This window comes from Mobula hypostoma, chromosome 8 (genome assembly GCF_963921235.1).
Source record: "Mobula hypostoma chromosome 8, sMobHyp1.1, whole genome shotgun sequence".
NCBI lineage: Eukaryota > Metazoa > Chordata > Chondrichthyes > Myliobatiformes > Myliobatidae > Mobula > Mobula hypostoma.
In genome coordinates this window covers 64,905,611-64,932,368 of record NC_086104.1, presented here as the reverse complement: position 1 = coordinate 64,932,368, position 26,758 = coordinate 64,905,611, and the positions used below count along the sequence as shown (strand labels likewise).

The following is a 26,758-nucleotide window of genomic DNA, read 5'->3' as shown; positions in this document are numbered from 1 at the left end:
AACTACACATGAAGTGCCTTGTTGTGAACCAAATGACTCTTTAAAAGACATCCAAATGTAGAACTGGATGGGTTGCATTCTCTTTCTCTTTGTGACTGCCAAATGACAGTTTTTTTTTTCTGGACCCAGCAGTCAATTGTACTTTGCATGATAGTTGAGAATTTTATATGGGGTCCCAAACGTATGTGCCCAGTCCAATTTCAGGATTGTTGTGATTTTACTTGGAATTTAGCAATCACACCATTACATTTTATGCTGGATTGTATAAATGCCAAATAAGCACGTTACCACATGAGTAAACTTATATAAGTTGCCATATTTTGTATACATACACACCAGTGTTAAGTGCAGACACAACTACTGCTAGCATAGATGAATGACATTTTGCACCAAGGTCAATTCTAATTACTCATCTTCCAAAGGGGAAAATCCATTACTGCAGATGGTTAAAATTATGGGTGGCCATTATATTGGTTCAGCAATTATTCTAGTCCTGGAACTACTTTCTGTTGGAAAATGGTTGAGTATATCATAGCCCAAGAGTAGTTTTCACTCTAATAAATTATTATTCTCATTCTTTCTCCTCTTAATTACTCAAAGGGAGAATGGAGAAGACAATTTATTCCAGAGAGACTGATAATGGCCAAAGAACAGACAGTATTTCCTCAGTTTATTATGCTTTACAACATACCTTTGATTAGTACAATAAGAGAATGTAAATGTAGGATGTGAAATGCTAGAAGATTTAAGACACAGTAGAAGGTCAATTAACCATTGTTGGAAAAGAACCAACCCATCTCATCCACCTTTTTGCACCAGCTCCAGAATCCTGCGGGTCAAGGACATATCTAAGGACATTTTAAATATGGCGATGTTTCCATTTGTAATAGTTAACTATTCAAATAAAAATATAGATTGGAATTGAATGGACCTAGTATGCCAATTTACTTTCAGAGAGGTCACTGGTATTGTATTTGTTGCTGAATGGAATTTTGTATGTACAAAATTTTTACATGTGCAAATATATCTCAATTGCTAGAGGCTTCGGAACAATTTTAAGCACAATAGCGATTGCAGAATAAATAGAATACCACAAAATAGACAACGAATGTGTGTACATTCCTTAACCGGTGAGAATGTCCTCTATAAATTTGTACACTTCAGAGAGCTGTTTACTTGCAAACAACAACTGTAGCCATTATTCAGTGTAATTGCCCGTAAATTAAATAAAAATAGTTCTATAATGAAAGGTAAAAAGGACTACTTCAAATCACCATAAACACTGTTACTCAGTTGATGACTTTCATTGTTTGCGGCTGTGATGGCTTGCTGGAAGTCCTGGACCTCTTAGTGCTTCAGGAAACGGTGTAGCTTGACCAAGACAGTTAAGTACCATATTTGAATAAATTAAATCTCAAATCTTAAACATCCGTTTCAATGGATGAGGAATCCTGATTCTCCATTGCATCAGCATTTCTCCCTGAGCAGAGTTGAGACTGGGATCCTTTGCAAATATCCTGCAGCAATAGTGAATAGTCTTCTTTCCATTGTCGGAATTTCTCTGATGTCAACTGTGAACTTTCCAGGAGTTGGTTTATTACAGCCAGGTCAGCTTCTTTGGACTGGTAAATGGGTTAAGGACAAAAAGAAGGAAAAAAAATACCCATGATTACAATTAAGCAGTCATGTTTAGTGACTGTAAAAACACTTTTTTGTTATAAGTCATCAATGTGAGTTTCACTAAAGGCAGGATTACTTCATGCCTACACTTCAATAAAATATCTCTCTCCATGAGAGCGAGGCTGGCTTCTTCAGAGCACCATGATATGAATGAATTGTCAAAACTTTCACAAGTTTCTTCAGCTAGGGTTAGGGGCAAGAGTGGATATTGGACTGCTGGAAAACAATGCTGGACAGGTCATAATTGGGGACAACGAAATGGCGGATAAATTGAATAAGTATTTTGCATCTGTCTTCACTGTGGAAGACACTAGCAGTATGGTGGAAGTTCCAGGTGTCAGGGGTCATGAAGTGTTTGAAGTCACCATAACTAGAGAGAAGTTTCTTGGGAAACAAAAGGTCTGAAGCTAAATAAGTCACTTGGAACAGATGGTGTACACCCCAGAGTTCTGAAAGAGGTGGCTGAAGAGATTGTGGAGGCATTAGTGAAGATCTTTCAAGAATCATTAGATTCTGGAATGGTTCCAAAAGACTGGAAAATTGCAAATGTCACCCCACTCTTCAAGAAGGGAGAGTGACAGCTGAAAGGAAACTATAAGCCAGTTAGTTAGACCTTAGTGGTTGGGAAGATGTTGGAGTCCATTATTGGGGATGAGGTCTCAGGGTACCTGGGGGCATATGATAAAATAGGCCCTAGTCAGTATGGATTCCTCAAGGGAATATCTTGTCTGACAGATCTGTTGGAATTCTTTGAAGAAATAACAAGCAGGATAGAAACAGGATAATCGATTGATATTGTGTACCTGGATTTTCAGAAGACTTTTTACAAAGTTCCACACATGAAGCTGCTTAACAAGCTATGAGCTCATGATATTACAGGAAAGATTCTAGTATTGATGAAGCAGTGGCTGATTGGCAGGAAGAAAAGAGTGAGAATAAAGGGAACCTTTCCTGGCTGGCTGATTGTGACTAGCGGTGTTCCACAGTAGTCTGTGTTGGGACCGATTCTTTTTACATCATTTGTCAATGATTTGGATGATGGAATTGATGGCTTTTTTGAAAAGTTTGCCGACAATATGAAGATATGTGGAAGGGCGGGTAGTCTTGATGAAGTAAAAGAGGCTACAGAAGGACTTAGACAAACTAGGAGAATGGGCAAAGAAATGGCAGATGGAATACAGTGTTGGGAAATGCATGGTCATGCACTTTGGTAGAAGAAATGAAAGGGTTGACTATTTTCTAAATGGAGAGAAAATGCAAAAAACGAGGTGCAAAGTGTGAGGGGATCCAGGAGTGCCCCTATTAACTGTTTGGAGAGAGACATTTATCATTGATGGTTTGTTTGGAAAGGAGAGAGAGACAGAGTTATTTACCACTGATATGTTGCTTTTGGAAAAAAGAGAGAGAGAGAGAGAGAGAGAGAGAGATGAAGATTAACGGTTGGACTGTCACTTTAAGGCATTGGAAGTAACTTTGGATTTTTACTGAGTTTGGAGTTGGAGACAGCAGCGAGCAGCTCGAAGGTTGCTATGGTGACCAAAGGCAGATTGTTGATATTTCTTCAAGGACTTGTTGCCTGCTTGCACTCCTTTACAGACAAAGGAAGGAGGGACTCTTTGAATGACATGTGATGCTCAGCCTGGTGAAATAAATAGGAGGCCAGATGATACAGACCTCAGGACACATGATCTGGACAGTGAATGAGCATTGTTGTGCCTGCAGAGAAAGTGGGTTTTTGGAGGATCGATCAGGCGGATCGATCCAAATTGCTATTCCACCGTTAAAGAAGGGGTTGACTGGTGGGGAGTTGTCTATGTGTCCACCCTTGCTGGGGTGATAGATCCACCACAGAAGACCGGTCCCCCGGTTAAAGTCACAGTTGGTGACTTGTAAAGGATTTCGGAGGACGACGAGAAGATTGACGGCATCAGCTCACCTGAAGACTCAACTCACTCTCTCTCTCCATCACTACTCAACTAAATACCACGAACTGAACTGAACTTTACTCAACATCGTAAGACTGTATCTTTTTACCCCTAGACTTAAAGAAGCTTGGTTTTCATACATATATATTCCACACTTACTTTTATATATAATCATTGCTAACCTGTGTGAATTATCTACATTTATATTACTGTATTGCGTAGTTACTAATAAATATTAGTAGTTTATAGCAATACGAGACTCCAAAGGGCTTTCTATTTCTGCTGGTTCTTTATTCCCGCCACAGAGTACGTGACAAAAGGACTTTAGAATCCTTTTGCAGGATTCTGTGACGTTAATTTGCAGGTTGAGTCTGTGGTAAGCAAGGCAAATGTAACATTTCAAGAGGATTAGAATATAAAAGCAAGGAAGTAATGTTGAAAGTTATTAAAGCACTGGTAAGGCCTCACTTGGAGTATTGTGAGCAGGTTTGCACCCTTTATCTTAGAAAGGATGTGCTGAAACTGGAGAGGGTTCAAAGGAGATTCATGAAAATGATTCCAGGATTGAATGGCTTGTCAAATGAAGAGCGTTTGATGGCTCCGGGCCTGTATTCACTGAATTCAGAAGAATGAGGGCTGACTTCATTGAAAGCTATCGAATGGTGAAAGACCTCGATAGAGTGGATTTGGAGAGGTTGTTTCCAATGGTGGGAGAGTCTAAGACCAGGGAAAACACTGCCTCAGAATAGAGGGTTATCCTTTTAGAATGGAGATGAGGAGGAATTTCTTTAGCCAAAGAGTGGTGAATCTGTGGAATTCTTTACCATAGGCAGCTGTTGAGGCCAAGTCTTCATGTAAATTTAAGGCAGAGGTTGACAGATTCCTGATTGGTCAGGGAATGAAGGGATATGGAGAGAAGGCAGGAGATTGAGGCTGAGAGAAAAATTGGATCAGCTATGATGAAATGGCAAAGCAAACTTGATGGGCCAAATGGCCTAATTCTGCTCCTCTATCTTATGGTCTTATGGTCACTTGTCCTGTATTTTAAGCTAAAAATATATTTTTATTAAACACTTCTACACTTAACATTTGGTGTGGAAGCAAAGCAGTCCTCACATAAGCATTAGCAGCGGCAAAAAGGCATAAGGAACATACTTTGTTAAATGGACAATTTATATGGATCCGTATCTTTTCATTCCATTATCCAAATGGTTTATAAATATATAAACCAATCAGGTGATAGAATGAAAAAACACAGATCCAGATAAGTTAGTACAACACTGCAGATTTTGTTGCAACAGTGCAAGTTTTTACTGAATTACACGAGTCATTTCCAAACAGGCTGATCGCAGGTACAATATTCTTTTCTCTGCTTTCTGCTACACAAACAATTTCTTAATTAAGTCAATATTTGTCTTTGGTTCCCCAAATTCCAAATGCATAATGTAAACTTCCAAATGGTAATTTGTGGACTATGTGAAGGCATTTGACAAAATCCCTCATGAGACTTAGTTAAAGTTGAAGCCCTATTATCTTTGCAAATTATAAAATGGACTAATTGGTTATTTTCACACTATCACTTGTGAGAGATTGTTGTGCACAAATTTGATGCTGTACAGATCGTTGAATTATTATACTACAAATAGTACTTGGCTGTAAAATACTTCTAAATATCCTGCGGTCATTAAGGTGCTATCTAAATGATAGGTGAGGGAATGAAATTCATTCACTTGTGAGGGGTGACATAGAATCAGGAGATGTAGAGTCAGTATGGATAGAACTGGGAAACTGTAAGGGCAAAAAGACACTAATGGGAGTTATCTAGAGGTCCCCAAACAGTAGCCTGGATATAGGATGCAAGTTAAATCAAGAGTTAAAATTGGCAGGTCGCAAAGGTAATACTACGGTTGTTATGGGGGATTTCAACATGCAGGTAGACTGGGAAAATCAGGTTGGTACTGGACTCCAAGAAAGGGAGTTTGTGGTATGCCTCAGAGATGGATTCTTAGAGCAGCTTGTATTAGAGCCTACCAGGGAGAAGGTAATTCTGGATTTAGTATTGTGTAATGAGCCAGATTTGATAAGGGAACTCGAGGTAAAGGAGCCATTAGGAGGTAGTGACAATAATATGATGTTTTAATCTACAATTTGAGAGGAAGAAGGGAAAATCAGAAGTGTCAGTATTACAGTTGAATAAAGGGGACTATGGACCCATGAGGGAGGAGCTGGCCAAAGTTGACTGGAAAGATGCCCTATCAGGGATGACAGTGGAACAACAATGGCAGGTATTTTGGGGAATAATACAGAAGGTGCAGGATCAGTTGATTCCAAAGAGGAAGAAAGATTCTAAGGGGAGTAAGAGGCGGCCGTGGCTGACAAGGGAAATCAAGGACAGTATAAAAATAAAAGAGAAGAAGCATAACATAGCAAAGATGAGCAGAAAGCCAGAGGATTGGGAAACTTTTAAAAAGCAACAGAAGATAACTAAAAAGGCAATACGGGGAGAAAAGATGAGGTACGAAGGTAAGCTAGCCAAGAATATAAAGGAGGATAGCAAAAGCTTCTTTAGGTACATGAAGAGGAAAAAATTAGTTAAAACCAAAGTTGGACCCTTGAAGACAGAAACGGGTGAAATTATTATGGGGAAGAAGGAAATGGCAGACGAGCCGAACAGGTACTTTGCATCTGTCCTCACTAGGGAAGACACAAACAATCTCCCAGATGTAATAGTGGCCAGAGGACCTAGGGTAATGGAGGAAATGAAGGAAATTCGCATTAGGCAGAAAATGGTGTTGGGTAAACTGATGGGACTGAAGGCTGATAAATCCCCAGGGCCTGATGGTCTGCATCCCAGGATACTTAAGGAGGTGGCTCTAGAAATTGTGGATGCTTTGGTAATCACTTTCCAATGTTCTATAGATTCAGGATCAGTTCCTGCGGATTGGAGGTTAGCTAATGTTATCCCACTTTTTAAGAAAAGAGGGAGAGAGAAAACAGGCAATTATAGACCAGTTAGTCTGACATCAGTGGTGGGGAAAATGCTGGAGTCAATTATAAAAGATGAAATAGCAGCATATTTGGATAGCCGTAACAGGATCGGTCTGAGTCAGCATGGATTTATGAAGGGGAAATCATGCTTGACTAATCTTCTGGAATTTTTTGAGGATGTAACTATGAAAATGGACATGGGAAAACCAGTGGATGTAATGTACCTGGACTTTCAGAAAGCCTTTGATAAGGTCCCACATAGGAGGTTAGTGGGCAAAATTAGAGCATGTGGTATTGGGGGTAGGGTACTGACATGGATAGAAAATTGGTTGGCAGACAGGAAACAAAGAGTAGGGATTAACGGGTCCCTTTCAGAATGGCAGGCAGTGACCCGTGGGGTACTGCAAGGCTCGGTGCTGGGACTGCAGCTATTTACAATATACATTAATGATTTGGATGAAGGGATTAAAAGTAACATTAGCAAATTTGCAGATGACACAAAGCCGGGTGACAGTGTGAAATATGAGGAGGATGTTATGAGAATGCAGGGTGACTTGGACAGGTTGGGTGAGTGGGCAGATGCATGGCAGATGCAGTTTAATGTAGATAAATGTGAGGTTATCCACTTTGTTGGCAAGAACAGGAAGGCAGATTACTATCTGAATGGTGTCAAGTTAGGAAAAGGGGAAGTACAGTGAGATCTGGGTGTCCTTGTTCATCAGTCACTGAAAGTAAGCATACAGGTACAGCAGGCAGTGAAGAAAGCTAATGGCATGTTGGCCTTCATATCAAGGGCAGTTGAGTATAGGAGTAAAGAGATCCTTCTGCAGTTGTACAAGGCCCTGGTGAGACCCCACTTGGAGTATTGTGTGCAGTTTTAGTCTCCAAATTTGAGGAAGGACGTTCTTGCTATGGAGGGAGTGCAGCGTAGGTTCACTGGGTTAACTCCAGGGATGGCAGGAATGTCATATGTTGAAAGATTGGAACAACTGGGCTTGTATACACTGGAATTTAGAAGGATGAGAGGGGATCTGATTGAAACATATAAGATTATTAAGGGATTGGACACGCTAGAGGCAGGAAACATGTTCCCGATGTTTGGGGAGTCCAGAACCAGAGGCCACAGTTTAAGAATAAGGGGCAGACCATTTAGAACGGAGTTGAGGAAAATCTTTTTCACCCAGAGGGTTGTGGTTCTGTGGAATGCTCTGCCTCAGAAGGCAGTAGAGGACAATTCTCTGGATTCTTTCAAGAAAGAGTTAGATAGAGCTCTTAAAGATAGTGGAGTCAAGGGATATGGGGAGAAGGCAGGAACAGGGTACTGATTGTAGATGATCAGCCATGATCACAGTGAATGGCGGTGCTGGCTCGAAGGCCCGAATGGCCTACTCCTGCACCTATTGTTTATCTAAATGCAAACTCTTTTTAAAGTACTTTTTCTTTCTCTCTCCTCACTTAAGACCTTTGTTAAAACTTTTTGATTAAGTTTTGATCTCTCTTCTTAGTACCATCACCTTCATCTTATTCATTATTTTGTGCACCTAGGCAATTCTCTGTTTTAACTATAATATATACACATGCGTTGCAGTTCTTATAGTATGGAATTAATGTTTTATTTGTTATTTAAGAACTCTAACAGCATAATTGACAGCACTGCACGTGCTGCTCTACCTCACTTGATCATCAGTTTCAGTTTTCTCCATGCAGCAGGATCAGTCATTTTACATTGAAGACTACGTGTGCAGGAAGTGTGTCCAGCTGCAGCTCCTGATAGACTGCATGGAAGCACTGGAGATGCGTATGGACTCACTTTGGAGCATCTGAGATGCTGAGAGTGTTGTGGATAGCACATATAGTGAGTTGGTCACACCGCAGTTTATGGATCTAAGGAAAGATAGGGAATGAGTGACCAACAGGAAGAGTAGCAGCAGGAAGGTAGTACAGGAGTCTCCTGCGGTCATCTCCCTCCAATACAGATTTGGAGTCTGTTGGGGGAGATGGCTCATCAGGTGAAGGCAGCAGTAGCCAGGATCATGGCACTGTCGGTAGCTCTGCTGCACGTGAGGGCAAGAAAAAGAGTGGCGGAGCTGTTGTGGTAGGGGATTCCATGGTAAGGAGAATAGAGAGGAGCTTCTGTGGCTGCAAACAGGACTCCCTTATGGTGTGTTGCCTCCCGGGTGCAAGGGGTCAGGGATGTCTCCGAGAGGCTGCAGGGCATTCTGAAAGGGGAGGGTGAGTAGCCAGCTGTCGTGGTGCATGTAGGTACTAATGATAAAGGAAGGAAGCGGGATGAGGTCCTACAAGCTGAATTTAGGGAGCTAGGAGATAAATTAAAGAGTAGGACCTCAAAGGTAATAATCTCAGGATTATTACTAGTGCAGGTAGCCAGAGTTGGAATAGCGGGATAGCTAGAATGAACATGTGGCTTGAGTGGTGGTACAGGAGGGAGGGTTTCAGATCCTTGTGGCATTGGAACCACTTCTGGGGGAGGTGGGACTAGTACCGTCCGGATGGTCTACATCTGGGCAGGGTCAGGATCAATGTCCTAGGGAGATTGTTTGCTAATGCTGTTGGGGAGGTTTTAAACTAATATGGCAGGGGGATGGGAACCTACACAGAAAAGAGGAGGGAAGTGATGTAGAGACCAAAGCTAGAGTTAGTGAAGAAAAAAGTAAGAGTAGAGTGCATAAAAGTAAAAAGCAAAAATCACATAGGTCACTAGATTCTAAAAGGACATGAGTATAAGGGCACTTTATCTAAATGCCCATAGTATTAGAAACAAGGTTAGTGAACTTGTGGCACAGATCAGTACCAAGGAATATGATTTAGTGGCCATTACAGAAACCTGGTTGCAAGGTGGGGATGACTGGGTATTAAATATTCAAGGGTATCAGGTAATATGGAAAGATAGGCAGGAAGGCAAAGGAGGTGGGGTGGCGCTCTTGATTAGGGATGAGATCAGGGCGATTGTGAGAGACAATGTAAGATCTACGGAGCAGAATATTGAGTCCATCTGGGTAGAGAATAAGAATAGCAAAGGGAAAAAAATCACTAGTGTGTGTTGTCTATAGGCCACCTAATAAAAATATTGCAGTGGCAGAGGCGATTAACCAAGAAATAACTGAGGCTTGTAAGAATGGAATGGCAGTTGTCATGGGGGATTTTAACTTCCACATAGATTGGGTGAATCAGGTTGGTCAAGGAACACTGGAGGAGAACTTCATAGAATGCCTCCATGATGGCCTTCTTGAGCAGCATATTAGTGAACCTACAAGGGAAAATACTATTTTAGATCTAGTCCTGTGCAATGGGACAGGTAAGATTAATGATCTTTTAGTCAGGGATCCTCTTGGAAAGAGTGATCATAGTATGATTGAATTTTGTATACAGATGGTGGATGAAATAGTTAGATCTAAAACTAGTGTATTATGCTTGAACAAGGGAAACTACAACGGGATGAGGGAGGAGTTGGCTAACGTGGATTGGGAGCACAGGCTAATTGGTAGGACAGTTGAGGAACAGTGGAATACTTTCAAAGAGATTTTTCACAGTGCTCAACAAAAGTGTATTCCAGTCAAAAGTAAAGATGGTAAGAGTAGGGAGAGCCAGTCTTGGATAACTAAGGAAATAAAAGATAGTATCAAATTAAAAGCTCATGCGTACAAAGTCACAAAGAGTAGTGGGAGACTGGAGGATTGGGAAAACTTTAAAAAGCAACAAAGAACAACTAAACAAGAAATAAGGAAAGGGAAGATAGAGTATGAAAGTAAATTAGCACAAAATATAAAAACAGATAGCAAAAGTTTTTATAAATATATAAAGTAGAAGAGGGTGGCTAAAGTCAACGTAGGTTCCTTGGAAGACGAGAAGGGGAAATTGATAATGGGTGATAAGGAAATGGCTGAGGCATTGAATGACTATTTTCTGTCGGTCTTTACGGTAGAGGACACAGCTAATATGCCAAAGAAGGATGTTATGGATGAAATGGGAGGTGAGGACCTTGATAAAATCACTGTCACTGAAGAGATAGTGATGAGCAAACCAGAGGGCCTGAAGGTAGATAAGTCCTCTGGTCCTGATGGGATGCATCCCAAGGTGCTGAGGGAATTGGTGGAGGTTATAGTAGACACGTTGGTAATCATTTATCAAAACTCTCTGGACTCTGGGTAGGTCCCGGTGGATTGGAAGACAGCAAACATCACTTCACTTTTTAAAAAAGGATGTAGGCAAAAGATGCGCAACTATAGTCCAGTTAGCTTAACATCTGTAGTTGGGAAAATGCTTGAAGCTGTCATTAAGGAAGAAATAGCGAAACATGTAGAAAGGAGTGGTTCCAATAGACAGACGCAGCATGGATTCAGAAAGGGCAGGTCCTGTTTGTCAAACTTACTGGAGTTCTTTGAGGACATAATGAGTGCAGTGGATAGAGGGGAACAGGTGGATGTCGTATACTTGGATTTCCAGAAGGCATTCGATAGGGTGTCGCACAAGAGACTTATAAATAAGAAACAGATGAATGGAGTCGGAGGAAGTGTATTGGCATGGATAGTGGATTGGTTAACCAACAGAAGGCAGAGAGTTGGTATAAATGGGTGTTTCTCCGGTTGGCAGTCAGTGGTGAGTGGGGTGCCACAGGGGTCGGTGCTGGGCCCGCAGCTGTTTACCATTTACATTGATGATTTGGAAGAGGGGACTGAGTGTAGTGTAGCAAAATTTGCTTATGACACTAAACTGAGGGGAAAAACAATTTGTACAGAGGATGTGGAGAGTCTGCAGAGAGATATAGATAGGTTATGTGAGTGGGCCAAGGTCTGGCAGATGGAATACAACGTTGGTAAGTGCGAGATCATTCACTGTGGAAGGAATAATAGAAGAGCAGATTATTATTTAAATGGTGAAAGATTGCAGCATCCTGTTGTGCAGAGGGACTTGGGAGTGCTTGTTCATGAACTGCAAAAAGTTGGCTTGCAGGTACAACAGGTTATTAAAATGGCAAACGGAATGTTGGCCTTCATTGCTAGAGGAATTGAATTCAAGAGCAGGGAGGTCATGCTGCAACTATGCAGAGTGGTGAATCTGTGGAATTCTCTGCCCAGGGAAGCAGTTGAGGCTTCTTCACCAAATATATTTAAGATACAGTTAGATAGATTTTTACATAGTAGGGAAATTAATGGTTATGGAGAAAAGGCAGGTAGATGGAGCTGAGTTTACAGACAGATCAGCCGTGATCTTATTGAATGGTGGGGCAGGCTCGATGGGCCGGATAGACTACTCCTGCTCCTATTTCTTATGTTCTTCTGTACAGACTCGTGCTCTATCCTGTGAAGATAAACACTAAACTAGATTTACTTGATTTAATCTGCAATTTATGTTCAAACCACTCCTTCACCCATACTAATTCCAGCACAAAGAGGATCAATCTTATTGGAATTTTTCACTCCATTTTCCTTTAATGAAGAGACCAGCTTAGGAGCTGTAACCAGGACCTTGATGTCAGAAACCGAGGCCCAATCCCAAGGATCATTAAATGTTTCTGACTGGGTGGTAAGTTCAGTGAAAGACCAAAAGTTCAAACGCTGACCTCCAGCCCATTTCCTACCACTGCATTGCAGTATTCACACACGGAAGTCAGGTCTGCACTAAAGTATTGGAGCATGGACATGTGCAGATTCCCAACAGAATTGCCGGCCTCATGGGAGCTCAGTCCAATCCATTACTCTGAAATGAATTGGATTCTTTGTTTAACTTGTTTCAACAAGCTGAAAGACCACTCAATAAAATCAACATGGTCAAGGAAAATATTGCTGATCCCAGGTATATGGAACATTTCGTTTTTGATGGTGAGCTTACAAAATAATCAACTTACTGCGTTTAGACATGAAGGGACCTGCTTATTTTAATTCCACAGAGGCTCTCAACGTTTGTTTGTTATTACTTCACCTTACACCCTCTAAACTCAAAGAGGGGTTCCTAACCTTTTTTATACTGTGGACTAATACCATGAAGGTGTCTGTGGACCTCAGGTTGGGAACTCCTGCTCTAGAGGGTAACAGTCCATGGGGCTCCGCAGCACGCTACCTGCTACCTTGAACCCAAGTGATGACTTGATCCACCAAGGCTGGGTCGCCTGAGTGAGGGTGTCTGATGTTGAAAGGCTTGACGCACTTGATGATCCCAGGTTACATTACTGATGATGTGTTCAGAGTATCGTGAGATGTATTCCTCAGAAAATGAATGGATGCAAACAATGCAATCAAGTAGTAATATATTGCTAAAGAGCATGTTATGTACTGTAGTTCGATAATATTTATCAAAAAATCTTTGTGGTCCATGGGTAATTGATGTTCTCAAAGGAAAAGTTCAGAACACCATTGTCAAGAGGGGAGATGTTTTATATTTAATTCAGGGCAAAGATGAAATTGTGGTGTACTCCTTCTAGATAGGAGATGATACATGTTAAACTCAACATAATCGACCTCTAGGTCATGTGTACAGCAATCACACGCAGCAGAAATTGCATTCAGTGATTTCACTGTAACCTTCTACTATGTTTCACTTGGGCCTGGAGCTTGACAGAGTAGAAACTAATTTCCTACTCATATCTACAACGTTTGTAGATCAGAAAAAGCCTTAAGGTACAAACTCCAAATTTTCAGAGGGCCTTTGTGTTCTACACTGGTCTAACAATATGCAATCTGAAATATTTCCTTCTTTGTAGTTGCACATTGAACTTATTGCCATGCATTATGCAGGATGTTAGGAAGATGTGACATTGGATCAGAAGATGCTGAATCCTTGTGGGTTGAGTTAAGAAACTGATAGGGTAAAGGGATCCTGATGGTGCTATATGCAGGCCTCCAAACAGTAGCTGGGATGTGGACTACAGATTACAAAGAGAAATTGAAAAGCTGTGTCAAAAGTGCAATGTTATGATAGTCATGGGAGATTTTAACATGCAGGTAGTTTGGGAAAATCAGGTTGGTAATGGATCTCAAGAGAGTGAATTTGTTGAATGTCTGTGAGATGGGTTTTTAGAGCAGTTTGTCATCGAGCCTACCGGGATATCAGCTATACTGAATTGGGTGTTATGTAATGAACTGGAGTTGATTAGGGAGCTTAAGGTAAAGGAAGCTTGAGGAGGCAGTGACCACAATATGATTGAGTTCAACCTGAAATTTGATATGGAGAAAGGAAAGCAGTATTTCAGTGGAGTAAAGGAAATTACAGTGGTATGAGAGAGGAGTTGATTAAAGTAAATTGGAAGGAGATGCTGGCAGGGATGACAGCAGAGCAGCATTGGCTTGAGTTTCTGGTGGAAGATGAGGAAGGTGCAGGATATATGTATTCCAAAAACAAAGAAATATTCAAATGGCAAAGTAGTACAACCATGGCTGACAAGGGAAATCAAATCTAATGTAAAAGCAAAAGAGAGGGCATACAACAAAGCAAAATTAGTGGGAAGATAGAACACTGGGAAGCCTAAAACCTACAGAAAGCAAATAAAAGAATCTTTAGGAAGGAAAATATGAAATATGAAAGCAAGCTAGCAACAATATCAAGGTGGATAGAAAAAACTTCTTCAAGTATATAAAAGCATATAAAAAAATAAAAGAGAGATGAGAGGGGATATAGGACCACTAGAAAATGAGGCTGGAGAAATAATAACGGGGGACAAGGAGATGACAGATGAACTAAATGAGTATTTTGCATCAGTCTTCACTGTGAAAGACACTAGCTGTGTGCCAGATGTTGAAGGGTGTGAGGGAAGAGAAATGAGTGCATTTATTATTACAAGGGAGAAGGTGCTTAGAAAGCTGAAAGACCTAAAGGTACATAAGTCACCCAGACCAGATGAATTGCACCCTAGGGTTCTGAAAAAGTTGGCAGTAGAGATGGTGGAGGGATTAGTAATGAGCTTTCAAGAACCATTGGACCTTGGCATGGTCCCAGAGGAATGGAAAATTGCAAATTCACTCCACTCTTTAAGAAAGGAGGGAGGCGGCAGAAAGGAAATTATAGACCAGTAATTTTACAGACTCGCCTGACAGTGTTAGAGTTAATTGTTAAAAAGTAAGCTGATGGAGTACTTAGTGACACAGAACAAGAGAGGACAAAGGCAACATGGTTTCCTTAGGGAATTATTGGAATTCTTTGAGGAGATTACAAGTAGGATAGATAAAGGGAATGCAGTGGATGTTGTATATTTGGATTTTCAGAAGGCCTTTGACAAAGTGCCACACATGAGGTTGCTTACCAAGCTAAGAGCTCATGGTATTACAGGAAAGTTGCTGACATGGTTAGAGCATTAGCTGATGGTAGGAGGCAGCGAGTGGGAATAAAAGGTTCCTTTTCTGGTTGGCTGCCAGTGACTAGTGGTGTTCCACAGGGGTCAATGTTGGGACTGCTAATTTTTATGTTGTAAATCAATGACTTAGATGATGGAAGAGATGGTTTTGATGCCAAGTTTGCAGATGATATGAAGATTGGTGGAGGGGAAGATAGTGTTGAGGAAACAGGTAGGCTGCAGAAGGACTTAGACAGATTAGGAGAATGGGCAAGAAAGTGGCAAAAGAAATACAATGTTGGAAAATGCATGGTCATGCACTTTGGTAGAAGAAAAAAATGTGCAGACTATTTTCTAAATGGGGAGAAAATCCAGAATTCTGAGATGCAAAGGAACTTGGGAGTCCTTGTGCAGAACACTCTAAAGGTTAACTTGCAGGTTGAGACGGTGATGAGGAAGGTAAATGCAATGTTAGCATTCATTTCAAGAGGTCCAGAGCATAAGAACAGGGATGTGATATTGAGGCTTTATAAGGCATGAGTGAGGCCTCACCATGAGTATTGTGAACAGCTTTGGTCTACTTGTCTAAGAAAAGATGTGTTGTCATTGGAGAGGCTTCAGAGGAGGTTCACAAGATGCTTCCAGGAATGAAAGGGTTATCATATGAGGAAAGTTTGATGGCTCTGGGCCTGTACTCACTGGAATTTAGAAGGATATGGGGAAATCTCATTGAATTCTTTCAAATGTTGAAAGGCCTAGACAGAGTAAATGTGGAAAGGATGTTTCCCATGGTGGGGGAGTCTAGGACAAGAGGGCACAGCCTCAGGATAGAGGGGCATCCATTTAAAACAGAGATATGGAGAAATTTCTTTATCCAGAGGGTGGTGAATTTGAGAAATTTGTTACCGCTGGCAGCTGTGGAGGCAGGTCGTTGGGTGTATTTAAGGTGGAAATTGGTAGGTTTTTGATTGGCCACGGCATCAAAGGATATGGGGAGAAGTCCAGGGAGTGGAGCTGAGGAAGGGGAGAAAAAAGGATCATCCATGATCGCATGGTGGAGCAGACTCGTTGGGCCAAATGAACTAATTCTGCTCCTATCTTATGGTCTTATGGTGTGAAATGACTGATCTCCTTTGTATTATCTGTGGGGTCCTCCAGGTCACAATTGTTATTATGTTTTTGGTCTCCATGTCATCACGTGACTTGGAGTTATGTAACTTTGCACCTGCATACACCATAACAGAAAGCAAACACATTTTACTAAATGTGCTATTTTTAATAGCCCACCCACGCAGATCATTTTGTATTACGTATTGAAAAAGATTATGTTTCATCAACAGACATAAAATGAACCCCTCACATACCTTTAAAGTACTGTTTAATGCTCTGAATTTGTGCAGTCTTTCATTGATAAGAGGATTTTTGCTACGCTTTATGAACGATCTCCTGTAATCCCTCTTTGTTGAAGATCGGCGTTCTCCAGTCGGAGAAAGACTTGCTTGCTCTAAGGATTTATACAACTGCTCCATTTCATCAGAATTCTGTGGTTGTTCTTTAAAAGCAAAGAGTAAAGTCAAAGGGATTCCTCCCCTATGTGAATTGACACATTTAAATTGACACAGAGGGCTCATTGAAATGATGTCTGGCACATGAATAGAACTAAATGTCACTGATCCCAAAGATAAATCATAAAATGTAACAAAACAAATGATTGCAAATATTGGACCGTGCAGTACAACAAATTGCACATGACCTCTTTTGGTTGTGGGTCTTTATTACAAATTTGCTTTAAATTTTGTACCATGTTCCCACTACACAGCACAGGAGACTTTAATGATTTCAGTTTTTGGTTAAATCTTAGAATTACAAAGAGCAGGAGCCCATTTGAGCTTCTCTGTCCTTTCATGCAATCTATTCCACATCTATTTGGCATTCTTAACTAGGTTCCCATTGAATATGAACACATTACACAAATCGTGCTGCAAATGTCAATGTTACTGAGAAGAAGCCACGAGAGTACTTTGGCCAGGAAGCAAAATTAGGCATATAGTTTCTAAAGTTGCAATTGCTGGTCATAGCTCGAGTTGTGAAAAGTCACTGCTACAACTGAATACAAACTACTCAGAACTATGTGTCTTCATCAATGTTGACAGTGCAAGCTTGAAAAGATTCTAAATAGATGATAGTCTATTTTTCTGCGTTAAGCAGTAGATTCATTAAAGTTCAGTGACAGCAGCAATTGAGCTTACGTAGAGACTTAAGGAGACCACATTTAAAATACATCGAGCTGCACTGAGGCCCACACTGTAGGAAAGAGAGAGAAGGTAATGTTGGTTGAGTAGGTTCTCTCTGAGACAGGGGAGAAACAAACTGTAAAAGATGAACAAATTGCTTTTCTTTTGCTTTAAGTTATGATATGATTAAAATAAATTTAAAATAAAGAAGATAAGGAAATCATGTTTCCATAAGTTGAAGGGCTGAAAGGGAAGAAGTTTACATGTAAAGGACAAATAGAAAATTTGATGGCAATAATGCATCAATAAGGCAAATGCAGAAGGACATTAAAAAACAATTAAATGCCCTTTTTTCCTGCATTTACAGAGCATTTGCAACTGGATAGATAAAATAGTGACTCAAGTTAATAGATTTGATTGAATGTTCAAGATAGTCATAAAGTCAGGGTAGCGCAGTAGTTAGATCAGCGCTCTACAGTGCCAGCAGTCCGGGTTCATTTCCTGCCACTGCGTGGAAGGAGTTTGTACGTTCTCCTTGTGACCACCTGGGTTTCCTCCAGTTGCGCCGGTTCCCCCCCCCCCACAGTCCAAAAATGTACTGTTGGTCATTGTAAATTATCCTGCGATTAGGCTCGGATTAAGTCGGGGGTTGCTGTGTGGCACAGGTCACTGGGCCAGAACAGCATTTTCCACACTGTATCCCAATAAATAAACAAACTTCTACTGAAACTTTGCTACAAACAAGAGAAAATCTGCAGATGCTGGAAATCCAAGCAACACACACAAAATGCTGGAGGAACTCAGCAGGCCAGGTAGCTTCTATGGAAAAAGTAGATTTGATGTTTTGGGTCAAAATCCTTCGGCAGGGCTGGAGAAAAAAAGCTGAGAAGTAGATTTAAAAGGTGGGGATAGGGGAGAAAGTACCACCAGGTGATAGGTGAAACCTGGAGGGAGAGCGATGAAGTAAAGAGCTGGGAAATTGAATGGTGAGATGAGGTGAGAAAGGGAAAAGGGAATGTGAAATGGCGAAGGGGGGGGGTGGGTGGGGAGCATTACCAGAAGTTTGAGAAATCGATGTTCATACCATCAGGTTGGAGGCTACCCAGACAGAGTATAAGGTGTTGTTCCTCCAACCGAAGTGTGGTTTCATCATGATAGTGGAGGAGGCCATGGATGGACATATCAGAATGGGAATGGGAATGGGAAGTAGAATTAAAATAGGTGGCCACTGGGAGATCTAGCTTGTTCTGGCAGATGGAGCGTAGATGCTCAACGAAGTGATCTTCCAATCTATACCAGGTCTCCATTTCAGTTCCTCTTTTCCCTCTGTCATCTCATCTCACCAATCAACTTCCCAACTCTTTACTTCATCCCGCTCCCTTCAGGTTTCACCTATCACCTTGTGTTTCTCTCTCCTCTCCCTCAACTTTAAAATCTACTCCTCAGCTTTTTTTCTCCAGTCCTGCTGAAGGGCCTCGGCCTGAAACATCGACTGTACTTTTTTTCCATAGATGCTGCCTGGCCTGCTGAATTCCTCCAGCGTTTTGTGTGTGTTGCACTGAAACTTTACTGTTGTTTACCAGGAAATCCACTACGTACCGGAGGCTAGAGATGCAGTTTCACAGAGTAAGTGTCTTTTCCGGATTTTCCTGTTGCAAGGAGCAAGAATTCCTCCGACCATGATCTTCGGCTTCCTACGCCACCCTTCAGAGAGGCCTTCAGACTCACAAGACTGACTTTCCTCCTCCACGTCTGATGTTTTCACCTTTTGAACACGTTCAGCTGTCCACCTCCTCTCCTCCAGATATAAATGAGCTACTTTACCCTCTTAGTTGCCTGGTACTGTGTCAATAGAGTCCATTTTGTGGCTGGCTAGTTGTCAGTTTCATCAAGAGACAGAGGGAAATTGGATACTTCCACTGTCTTACCTATTTCCTCAAACATGCCTTTTACATTATTGTCAATGGTAACCATCAAGATCAACGGGGAGAGCGTGATAATGAAAATGAAGCAAGAGAAACTTCCTTAAAGTTAAAACATAGTGCATGATGGAATTTACATTAAAGGGACTGTGAGGTCTGTGTCAGTATAACTTGACTGGGCAAATAGTGGTTTCAGCATTATACAGTACTGTGCAAAAGTCTAAGGCACATGTATATAGCTAGGCTGCCTCAGACTTTTTCACAGAACTATAATAATCTTATGCATTGTACTGTACTGCTTCTACAAAAAATACATTTCATGACATATTTGATTGATGATATGGGTCTCCACTGTGGACTGAGAGTGGGAAGGAAGCAGGGAAAGTGGAGGGAAAGGGAAGCACCAGAGAGGTATTCTGTAATGATCAATAAACCATTTGTTTGGAATCAATTGACCTTGTCTGGTGTCTCAGGGCAGGGTGTGTCTGCACTCTGCCACCTCCCGCCCCGGCCCTCCTCACCTGCCACCTGTCCCACATCCATCCTACGGCACTCCACCCGTTATTAGCAACATCTATTGCTCCCACTAGATTTACAAGCTTGCTCTCTGCTCTGCTTTTGCAAATACGGTACTGTGCAAAAGTCTCAGATGTCCGAGCTTTATATATGTGCCTCAGACTTTCACACGGTACTGTAACTGGTTATGAGCTGCTTCTTGTACATTGATGAGTCCCACTGTCTGCAGCATGTTTTAGTTCCAGACAAAACTATCTATTTTTATGCTGCAAATAGCAATTATCCACTTATGATCCATTCTCTGCCCCTGAAGTATCAAGAGGAGTGCGTCACTTAGTCAGAGAAATGACTATAGAAAGTTTCAAAACAGTATCTGTAGAGGGCACCACACACAAAATGCTGGTAGAACACAGCAGGCCAGGCAGCATCTATTGGAAGAGGTACAGTCGACATTTTGGGCCGGGACCCTTTGTCAGAACTAACTGAAAGAAGAGATAGTAAGAGATTTGAAAGTGGGAGGGGGAGGGGGAGATCCGAAATGATAGGAGAAGACAGGAGGGGGAGGGATGGAGCCAAGAGCTGGGAAGTTGATTGGCTAAAGGGAAACAAAGCTGGAGACACAGGAGAAAGAAAGGGGGAGGGGAGCACCAGAGGAAGATGGAGAGCAGGCAAAGAGTGATTGTGAGAGGGAAAGAGAGAGAGAGAGAAAAAAAAGGGGGAATAATAAATGAATAAATAAATAAAATAGGGGATGGGGTAAGAAGGGGAGGAAGGGCATTAGCGGAAGTTAGAGAAATCAATGTTCATGCCATCAGGTTGGAGGCTGCCCAGACGGAAGACAAGGTGTTGTTCCTCCAACCTGAGTATGGCTTCACCTCGGTAGTAGAAGAGACCGTGAATAGACATATCAGAATGGGAATGGGACGTGGAATTAAAATGTGTGGCCACTGGGAGATCCTGCTTCCTCTGGCAGACAGAGCATAGGTGTTCAGTGAAACAGTCTCCCAGTCTGTGTCAGGTCCCACTAATTTACAGAAGGCCGCACCGGGAGCACCGGACACAGTATATCACACCAACCGACTCACAGGTGAAGTGTCGACTCACCTGGAAATCAGCAGTAGAGGAGGCCATAGATTGACATATCAGGTTGGGAATGGGATATGGAATTAAAATATGTGGCCACTGGGAGATCCTGGTAGAGCCCCGTTACTACAGCGCCTGAATTTCCAGCATCTGCAGGTTTTCTCGTATTTCTGTAGAGGGCAGTATGAGACAGTAAACTGGAACTTGGAAACATTTGTTCCTACTTAAAGTAAGATGAATGCATATCAGGCATCAGATATTTGGAAATGCTGGTGGAACTCAGCAGGCCAGGCAGCATCTATGGAAAAGAGTACTGTCGATGTTTCGGACTGAGACCCTTCATCATGACTGGAAAGGAAGGAGAGAAGTCAGAGTATGAAGATGGGTGGAGGGGAGGAAGAAACACAAGGTGTTAGGTGATAGGTGAAACCGGGAGAGGGGAAGGGGGTGAAGTAAAGAGCTGGGAAGTTGATTGGTGAAAGAGATACAGGACTAGAGAAGGGGAATCTGTTAGGAGAGGACTGAAGACCATGGTAGAAAGAGAAGAGGGGGCCGGCTGGTGGCGCAATGACATCGGCGCCGGACCTGGGAGTCGAGGTTCCCGGGTTCGAAACCAGTCTGGTCCGCTCCCAAGTACACTTTCCATCCGTGCCGGGTTGAGTGTGAGATCGCAACTCGATCTCGTAAATTAAAGGGAAAATACTGCGAAAATGTCTGTTTGAGGAGTGGCGTGCCACACAGTCTCTCTCTCTCTCTCTCGTTCCACGTTCTGTAAGAAGCCATGAAAAAGACATCATCACGGACGCATGCACACACACGCACAGACTCGCAAGCACACAGGCACATGCCAAAAAAAAAGAAAAGAAAGGGAAGAGGGAGCAGCATCAGAGGGAAGTGATGGGAAGGTAAGGTGAGAGAGGGAAACAGGAATGGGGAACGGTGAAGGAGAGGAGAGTCAAGAGAAATTGATGTTCATGCCATCAGGTTGGTGGCTACCCAGATGGAATACAACGTGTTGCTCCTCCAACCTGAGTGTGGCTCCACCTTATAAAGCAGTGTGGCCTGAAACGTTGACTGTTTATCTTTTCCACAGATGCTGCCTGGCCTACTGAGTTCCTCTGAAATCTTGTGTGTGTTGCTTTGGATTTCCAGAAATCTACAGATTTTCTCATGATTATCATTCATTTGGTGTTGAAATTATTAGGTATGCCAATAGGAAGAAGATTATCCAACCACATGCTCAGATTCACAGAAATCCAGCATTTGTGAAATGGCTCTTTCAAAGAACAATCCAATTAATCCCATTCTCTTGTTCTTGTCTCAATCCTAACAAATATTTTCCTTTCCTTGCACGGTAATGTTCCCCATATTGTACAAGCTGCCCATTCAACTTCTCTGCTAGCTAAACTTTTCCTGCACCATTAGTGGCATCTTCTTTCGTTAAGTCAGAAACAAAGCTTTCATTTTATGCCTTTGTTACACACTGTCTCATGAGATCATATTTGGTCCCAAAATGGCTTCAAGTTTTCTTTAGTTAAATTTTATTGTTTATATTCTGACTATGATATTTTAAGTTATTTGTTATTAAATTTATCAATTACGGTTTTTCTGTCCCTTTTACTTTTACGGATTACCTTTATACTATCTGCAATCGGCTTGATTCACACCTGCAATAGGAGCTAAATATCACAATTCTCATGCAATTTATGCATGCAGCCTTATTAAACATGCTGCATGTTCTAGATCCATATTTTCCTGCGTCTCGTCCTTCCTATTTCAGAACACTCTTTATTCTAAGCAAATTGTCTTTCCCTGTCCCTTGTTCACCTTCCATCTTCCCTCCAATGTCCTAGCCCTCGAACAATACCACCAAAAAACCTTATTGAAGATGTTGAGGATCAGCTGGAAGGACAAATGCACTAATCCCAGCGCACTGGTGAAGGCCAACATGAACAGCATTTCCACCATGATAAGGCAACTCTGATGGATAGGGCATGTCATTCATGTACCTCACTCACGTGTTCCCAAACAGATCCTTTACTCCCAGTTGAAGGAAGGTCAGCAAGCCCCTGATGAGCAAAGGAAACACTTCAAATATAACAGTAAGATCAGCCTGATGAAATTCAATGTTATATCTAAAACCTGGGAATGCATTGTGATCAATAAATGCTCTTGGAGTAAATCTGTTCAAGGTGGTGCTGCGTTACATAAGAGTGATCTCTGCTGTGCCGCAGAGAACAAGCGGCAGCTAAAATAGGAGAGAACCAACCACAGCTACTGTTGTGAATTTAATATTCCAATAATATTAGAGTAATATTGTAAATAGATTGTTTAATTAAGCATCCTTTGTTGTTTACATATGGTTATATGTACAAGTACGTGAATGGCATATGTCATTCTGTCACCCATGTCATGTGTAAGTGCCTCACTAAAATGAAAAGCGAAGCATACGTGTTATCCCAGAGCTCCCATTTTTTTTTTTCAATTGGTTTCTGGAGTTACAAAACATAACAGTCTCCACTTACTCATGTCCACACTGCCGCAGAATATGTGGATCCTGGTTTAGCCTCTACAGCCACCTGAGCACTCACCGACTAAGAACCTTTTAGAACACCTTACTTGACTCGTGTAATTGCACTACTCTCCCATAATGTCTCTTCCCCTGCTATGTTAGTCCTCCCAACATCACAGCATCAGTTAACTTCATTACAATATTCTTGTTTAGTTGCAAATTGTTCTTCTTGTGGGAGTCCTTCCTAATCAAAAATTGGCTTCAAAGGTAAAAGAGTGTGAAGCACCCCAACCTTCTCAACCACTACCATTATACTTTTAGCTTGTTTTATCCCACTCTGTGCTTATTTGCTAAAATGGCACTAAATATAATCCAAAGATGATATTCTTTCAGGTCCAGCTCTTTAACTTTCTGTCTAGCTCCTGAAGCTCTAAATACAGGATCAGAATTTATTTTCATTCTAATGTCCCATGAAAAGTTATTTTGAATTCAAAGTTCTGAGATGCAACGGGACTTGGGAGTCCTTGTACAGGATACCCTTAAAGTTAACCTCCAGGTTGAGTCAGTAGTGAAGAAGGCGAATGCAATGTTGGCATTCAATTCTAGAGGAATAGAGAAAAGGAGCAGGGATGTGATGTTGAGGCTCTATAAGGCGCTGCTGAGACCTCACTTGGAGTACTGTGGGCAGTTTTGGTCTCCTTATTTAAGAAAGGATGTGCTGACGTTGGAGAGGGTACAGAGAGAATGATTCCAGGAATGAGAGGGTTAACATATGAGGAACGTTTGTCCGCTCTTGGACTGTATTCCTTGGAGTTTAGAAGAATGAGGGGAGACCTCATAGAAACATTTCGAATGTTAAAAGACATGGACAGAGTGGATGTGACAAAGTTGTTTCCCATGATGGGGGAGTCTAGTACGAGCGGGCATGACTTAAGGATTGAAGGGCGCCCTTTCAGAACAGAAATGCGAAGAAATTTTTTTAGTCAGAGGGTGGTGAATCTATGGAATTTGTTGCCACGGGCAGCAGTGGAGGCCAAGTCATTGGGTGTATTTAAGGCAGAGATTGAAAGGTATCTGAGTAGCCAGGGCATCAAAGGTTATGGTGAGAAGGCAGGGGAGGGGGACTAAATAGGAGAAAATAGATCAGCTCATGATAAAATGGCGGAGCAGACTCGATGGGCCCAATGGCCTACTTCTGCTCCTTTGTCTTATGGTCTTATGATCTATGGACCATATTCCATATTATGCAATTGATATTTCAGTCACTTTCTCAAACAACTAAACTGTGAATCAAATATAAATGAATAACCAACCTTCCAATTTCTTTTTCCTGTTTTGCTACATGTTGCAGGTTACCATTTCAAATAGACTTTACACGCTATCCACTGAAGTTCATGGCATGTGGGCATGCCATCCATCTTGAATTCCACCTCTCAGTTTTCTGCCCAAGTCACAATGAAAGTTGGGTATAGTGCACTGCTTAGAGAATTTCCTTGACAGCCTTAAATAAATGTACCTGTCACCCCAAATTTGACCATTAAATCAAGTCTGTATCAACTCTTTTTACTTCCTTTGTCTCACAACCCCTAATAACCCAATAAAAATGTTAAGAAAATGTAGAACTAAGAGTAGTCATTTTGCTCATTGCTTTTACTGTCCCATTAAATAAAATTGCAGCTGATCTTTTACCTCAACCTCACTTTCCTATACTAAACAATATCAATTAATTTCTAAAATATCTGTTGATCGCTGTCTTGTTTCTGTGCAGATCTATATCACAGATTCGACAGTAGAGAGTTCCCAAGATGGTAAAGTTCTTCCTTTGTCTTAACAAAGCACCTCAGTCACTCATGAAAGGAAATTAAAAAACTGCAAGCGCTAGAAACACTCCACAGTTCAGATGGCATCTGTGGAATCAGAAATGATTAATATTTTGGATCTGGTTTCCTTTTCCGAAAGGCACAGCAGAAGAAATGAAGCACGTGGTGATAATAAATTTTCAATTGGATCTGGGCAGTCACAGTTTTAGGAGCTGCACAGACAGATCTGAATGAAAGCATAGGCCCCTGAAACATTGCCACTACTTCTCCTTCTATAAACGCTGCCTGATCTCCTGAGTGCTTCTAGTATTGTTTCTTTCATTAAAAATTTTAATTGCTTTCAGTGTTTCCAGTCTTTGCGGCAGAGAACAAATATTCCACCACTAGACATCAAGAAGCCCTTTCTAAATGGCCTAGTTATAAATTTAAGCCTAAAACTATTGTATTGGGGAAATGAGTTGTGTCTAACCTATCTGTTAACATTTTACCCAGTGCTATAGAAAATCCAGCCAACATTTGGTAAGCTCCTGATCGAGGCTATGGTGGATCCACTGTTTGAAATGTGGCCACGTAGTTAAATTTTGGTTTGACTGCTGCTGTAGAGGATATAACAGTGTTGTTTTAAGTGGTTTTATATTGTGCAAGAACAGCTTCACAGCAGTATTAGCAGTTCTTCATTTGACTTGTTTTGGTAACTCAGCCTCAAGAGGATGTTATAAAAACACATTTAAAGACAGTGAATATACCCAAGAATTTAGGTGGATGACTAGATATCAGACTGATCATACTTCATCATCAAAATGGAGCTGCTCTCTTCGAGTATCAGTGTACCCAAACAGATGGGCAAACAAGCCATGCCTGCCTACGCCTCTAGGACTGGACATGAAATGGTTAAGAACTCATCAACTCTTATGACACCTTGTTTAACCTTGACAGCCAGGAGACCACAGGAAAGAGGTTTAACACTAAAGTACATACAACATCCCATGAAAATAGCATTGAAGCATTGAACTTAGTAAGATTACAATTGGATACAATTTCATTCAATGTTTGGTCTAAGTGGCAGTCACAATTTAAAACGGGAGTCAAATCCTAAAATAAATTCTGACTTTATAGTAGGACACGGGAGCTGACTTACAAAACAAAAATTCTATACGTTTATCAAATAATCTTGAAAATAGCCTAATTAGATGTTGTTTCCCAAGTTTGACAAACAGTGAAAAAGAACTTCAAAAAGTGTGGTAGTTGCAATTTGAATATTGCCTGTATCTAGATATTAGAGAGCTGTCTGAAAGGATTGCAATTAACAGGAAATTTTAGCAGGTCTTTTACATATTCCACTTCAGCTTCTTTGGCTGCAGAACATACCTCATGGTGTGAATAAACAAAGTGCTCAAAAATCAAGCTATCATGTAAACTGCTATGTTCAATATGAACATCTCTATGGAATCCCAAGAAAAAGTTTCTGCATTTCATACAAATGTATGCAGGAAATCAATAGAGCTGCAAATAGCACTCCGCTAAAGTCGATAAATATCTCTTATGGTCCAATAAAACAAACATGTTTAAAGTATGATGTAAACTGGGCTCATTTTTCAGCTCACAAATTCCTGTAATTAGAATAAATTTCAATTTCCTTTATCTGCAAACACTTAAAATTAGAAGCAGCTTCCAGACAGTGGTGGAAAACACATGGGCACACAAACCACTTTTATGTCTGATACGTTCTTCAAAGCTGAACTGAGTTTAGTCCTGCAGACTTTCCTTGGTTACTTGGGTGGGCTTCACTAGCAT

At 41.3% G+C, this 26,758-nt stretch overlaps 1 protein-coding gene across 9 annotated transcripts in view; it reads right to left on the bottom strand.

Annotated features, from left to right (window-relative positions):
* Positions 1 to 517: 517 nt before the first annotated feature.
* ipcef1 (interaction protein for cytohesin exchange factors 1) overlaps positions 518 to 26,758 on the bottom strand; it is a 112,429-nt gene continuing 86,188 nt past the window's right edge. For 8 of the 9 annotated variants that reach the window (XM_063056005.1, XM_063056000.1, XM_063056007.1 and 5 more), the window contains 2 exons: positions 16,242 to 16,429; positions 521 to 1,622 (listed from right to left, as the gene is read on the bottom strand). In XM_063056005.1, coding sequence (XP_062912075.1) covers positions 1,422 to 1,622; positions 16,242 to 16,429 — 389 coding nt within the window. In that variant the 3' untranslated portion in view covers positions 521 to 1,421. Of the gene's footprint in view, positions 1,623 to 16,241; positions 16,430 to 26,758 lie in introns of all 9 variants that reach the window. The other variant, XM_063055999.1, reaches the window with a different exon arrangement.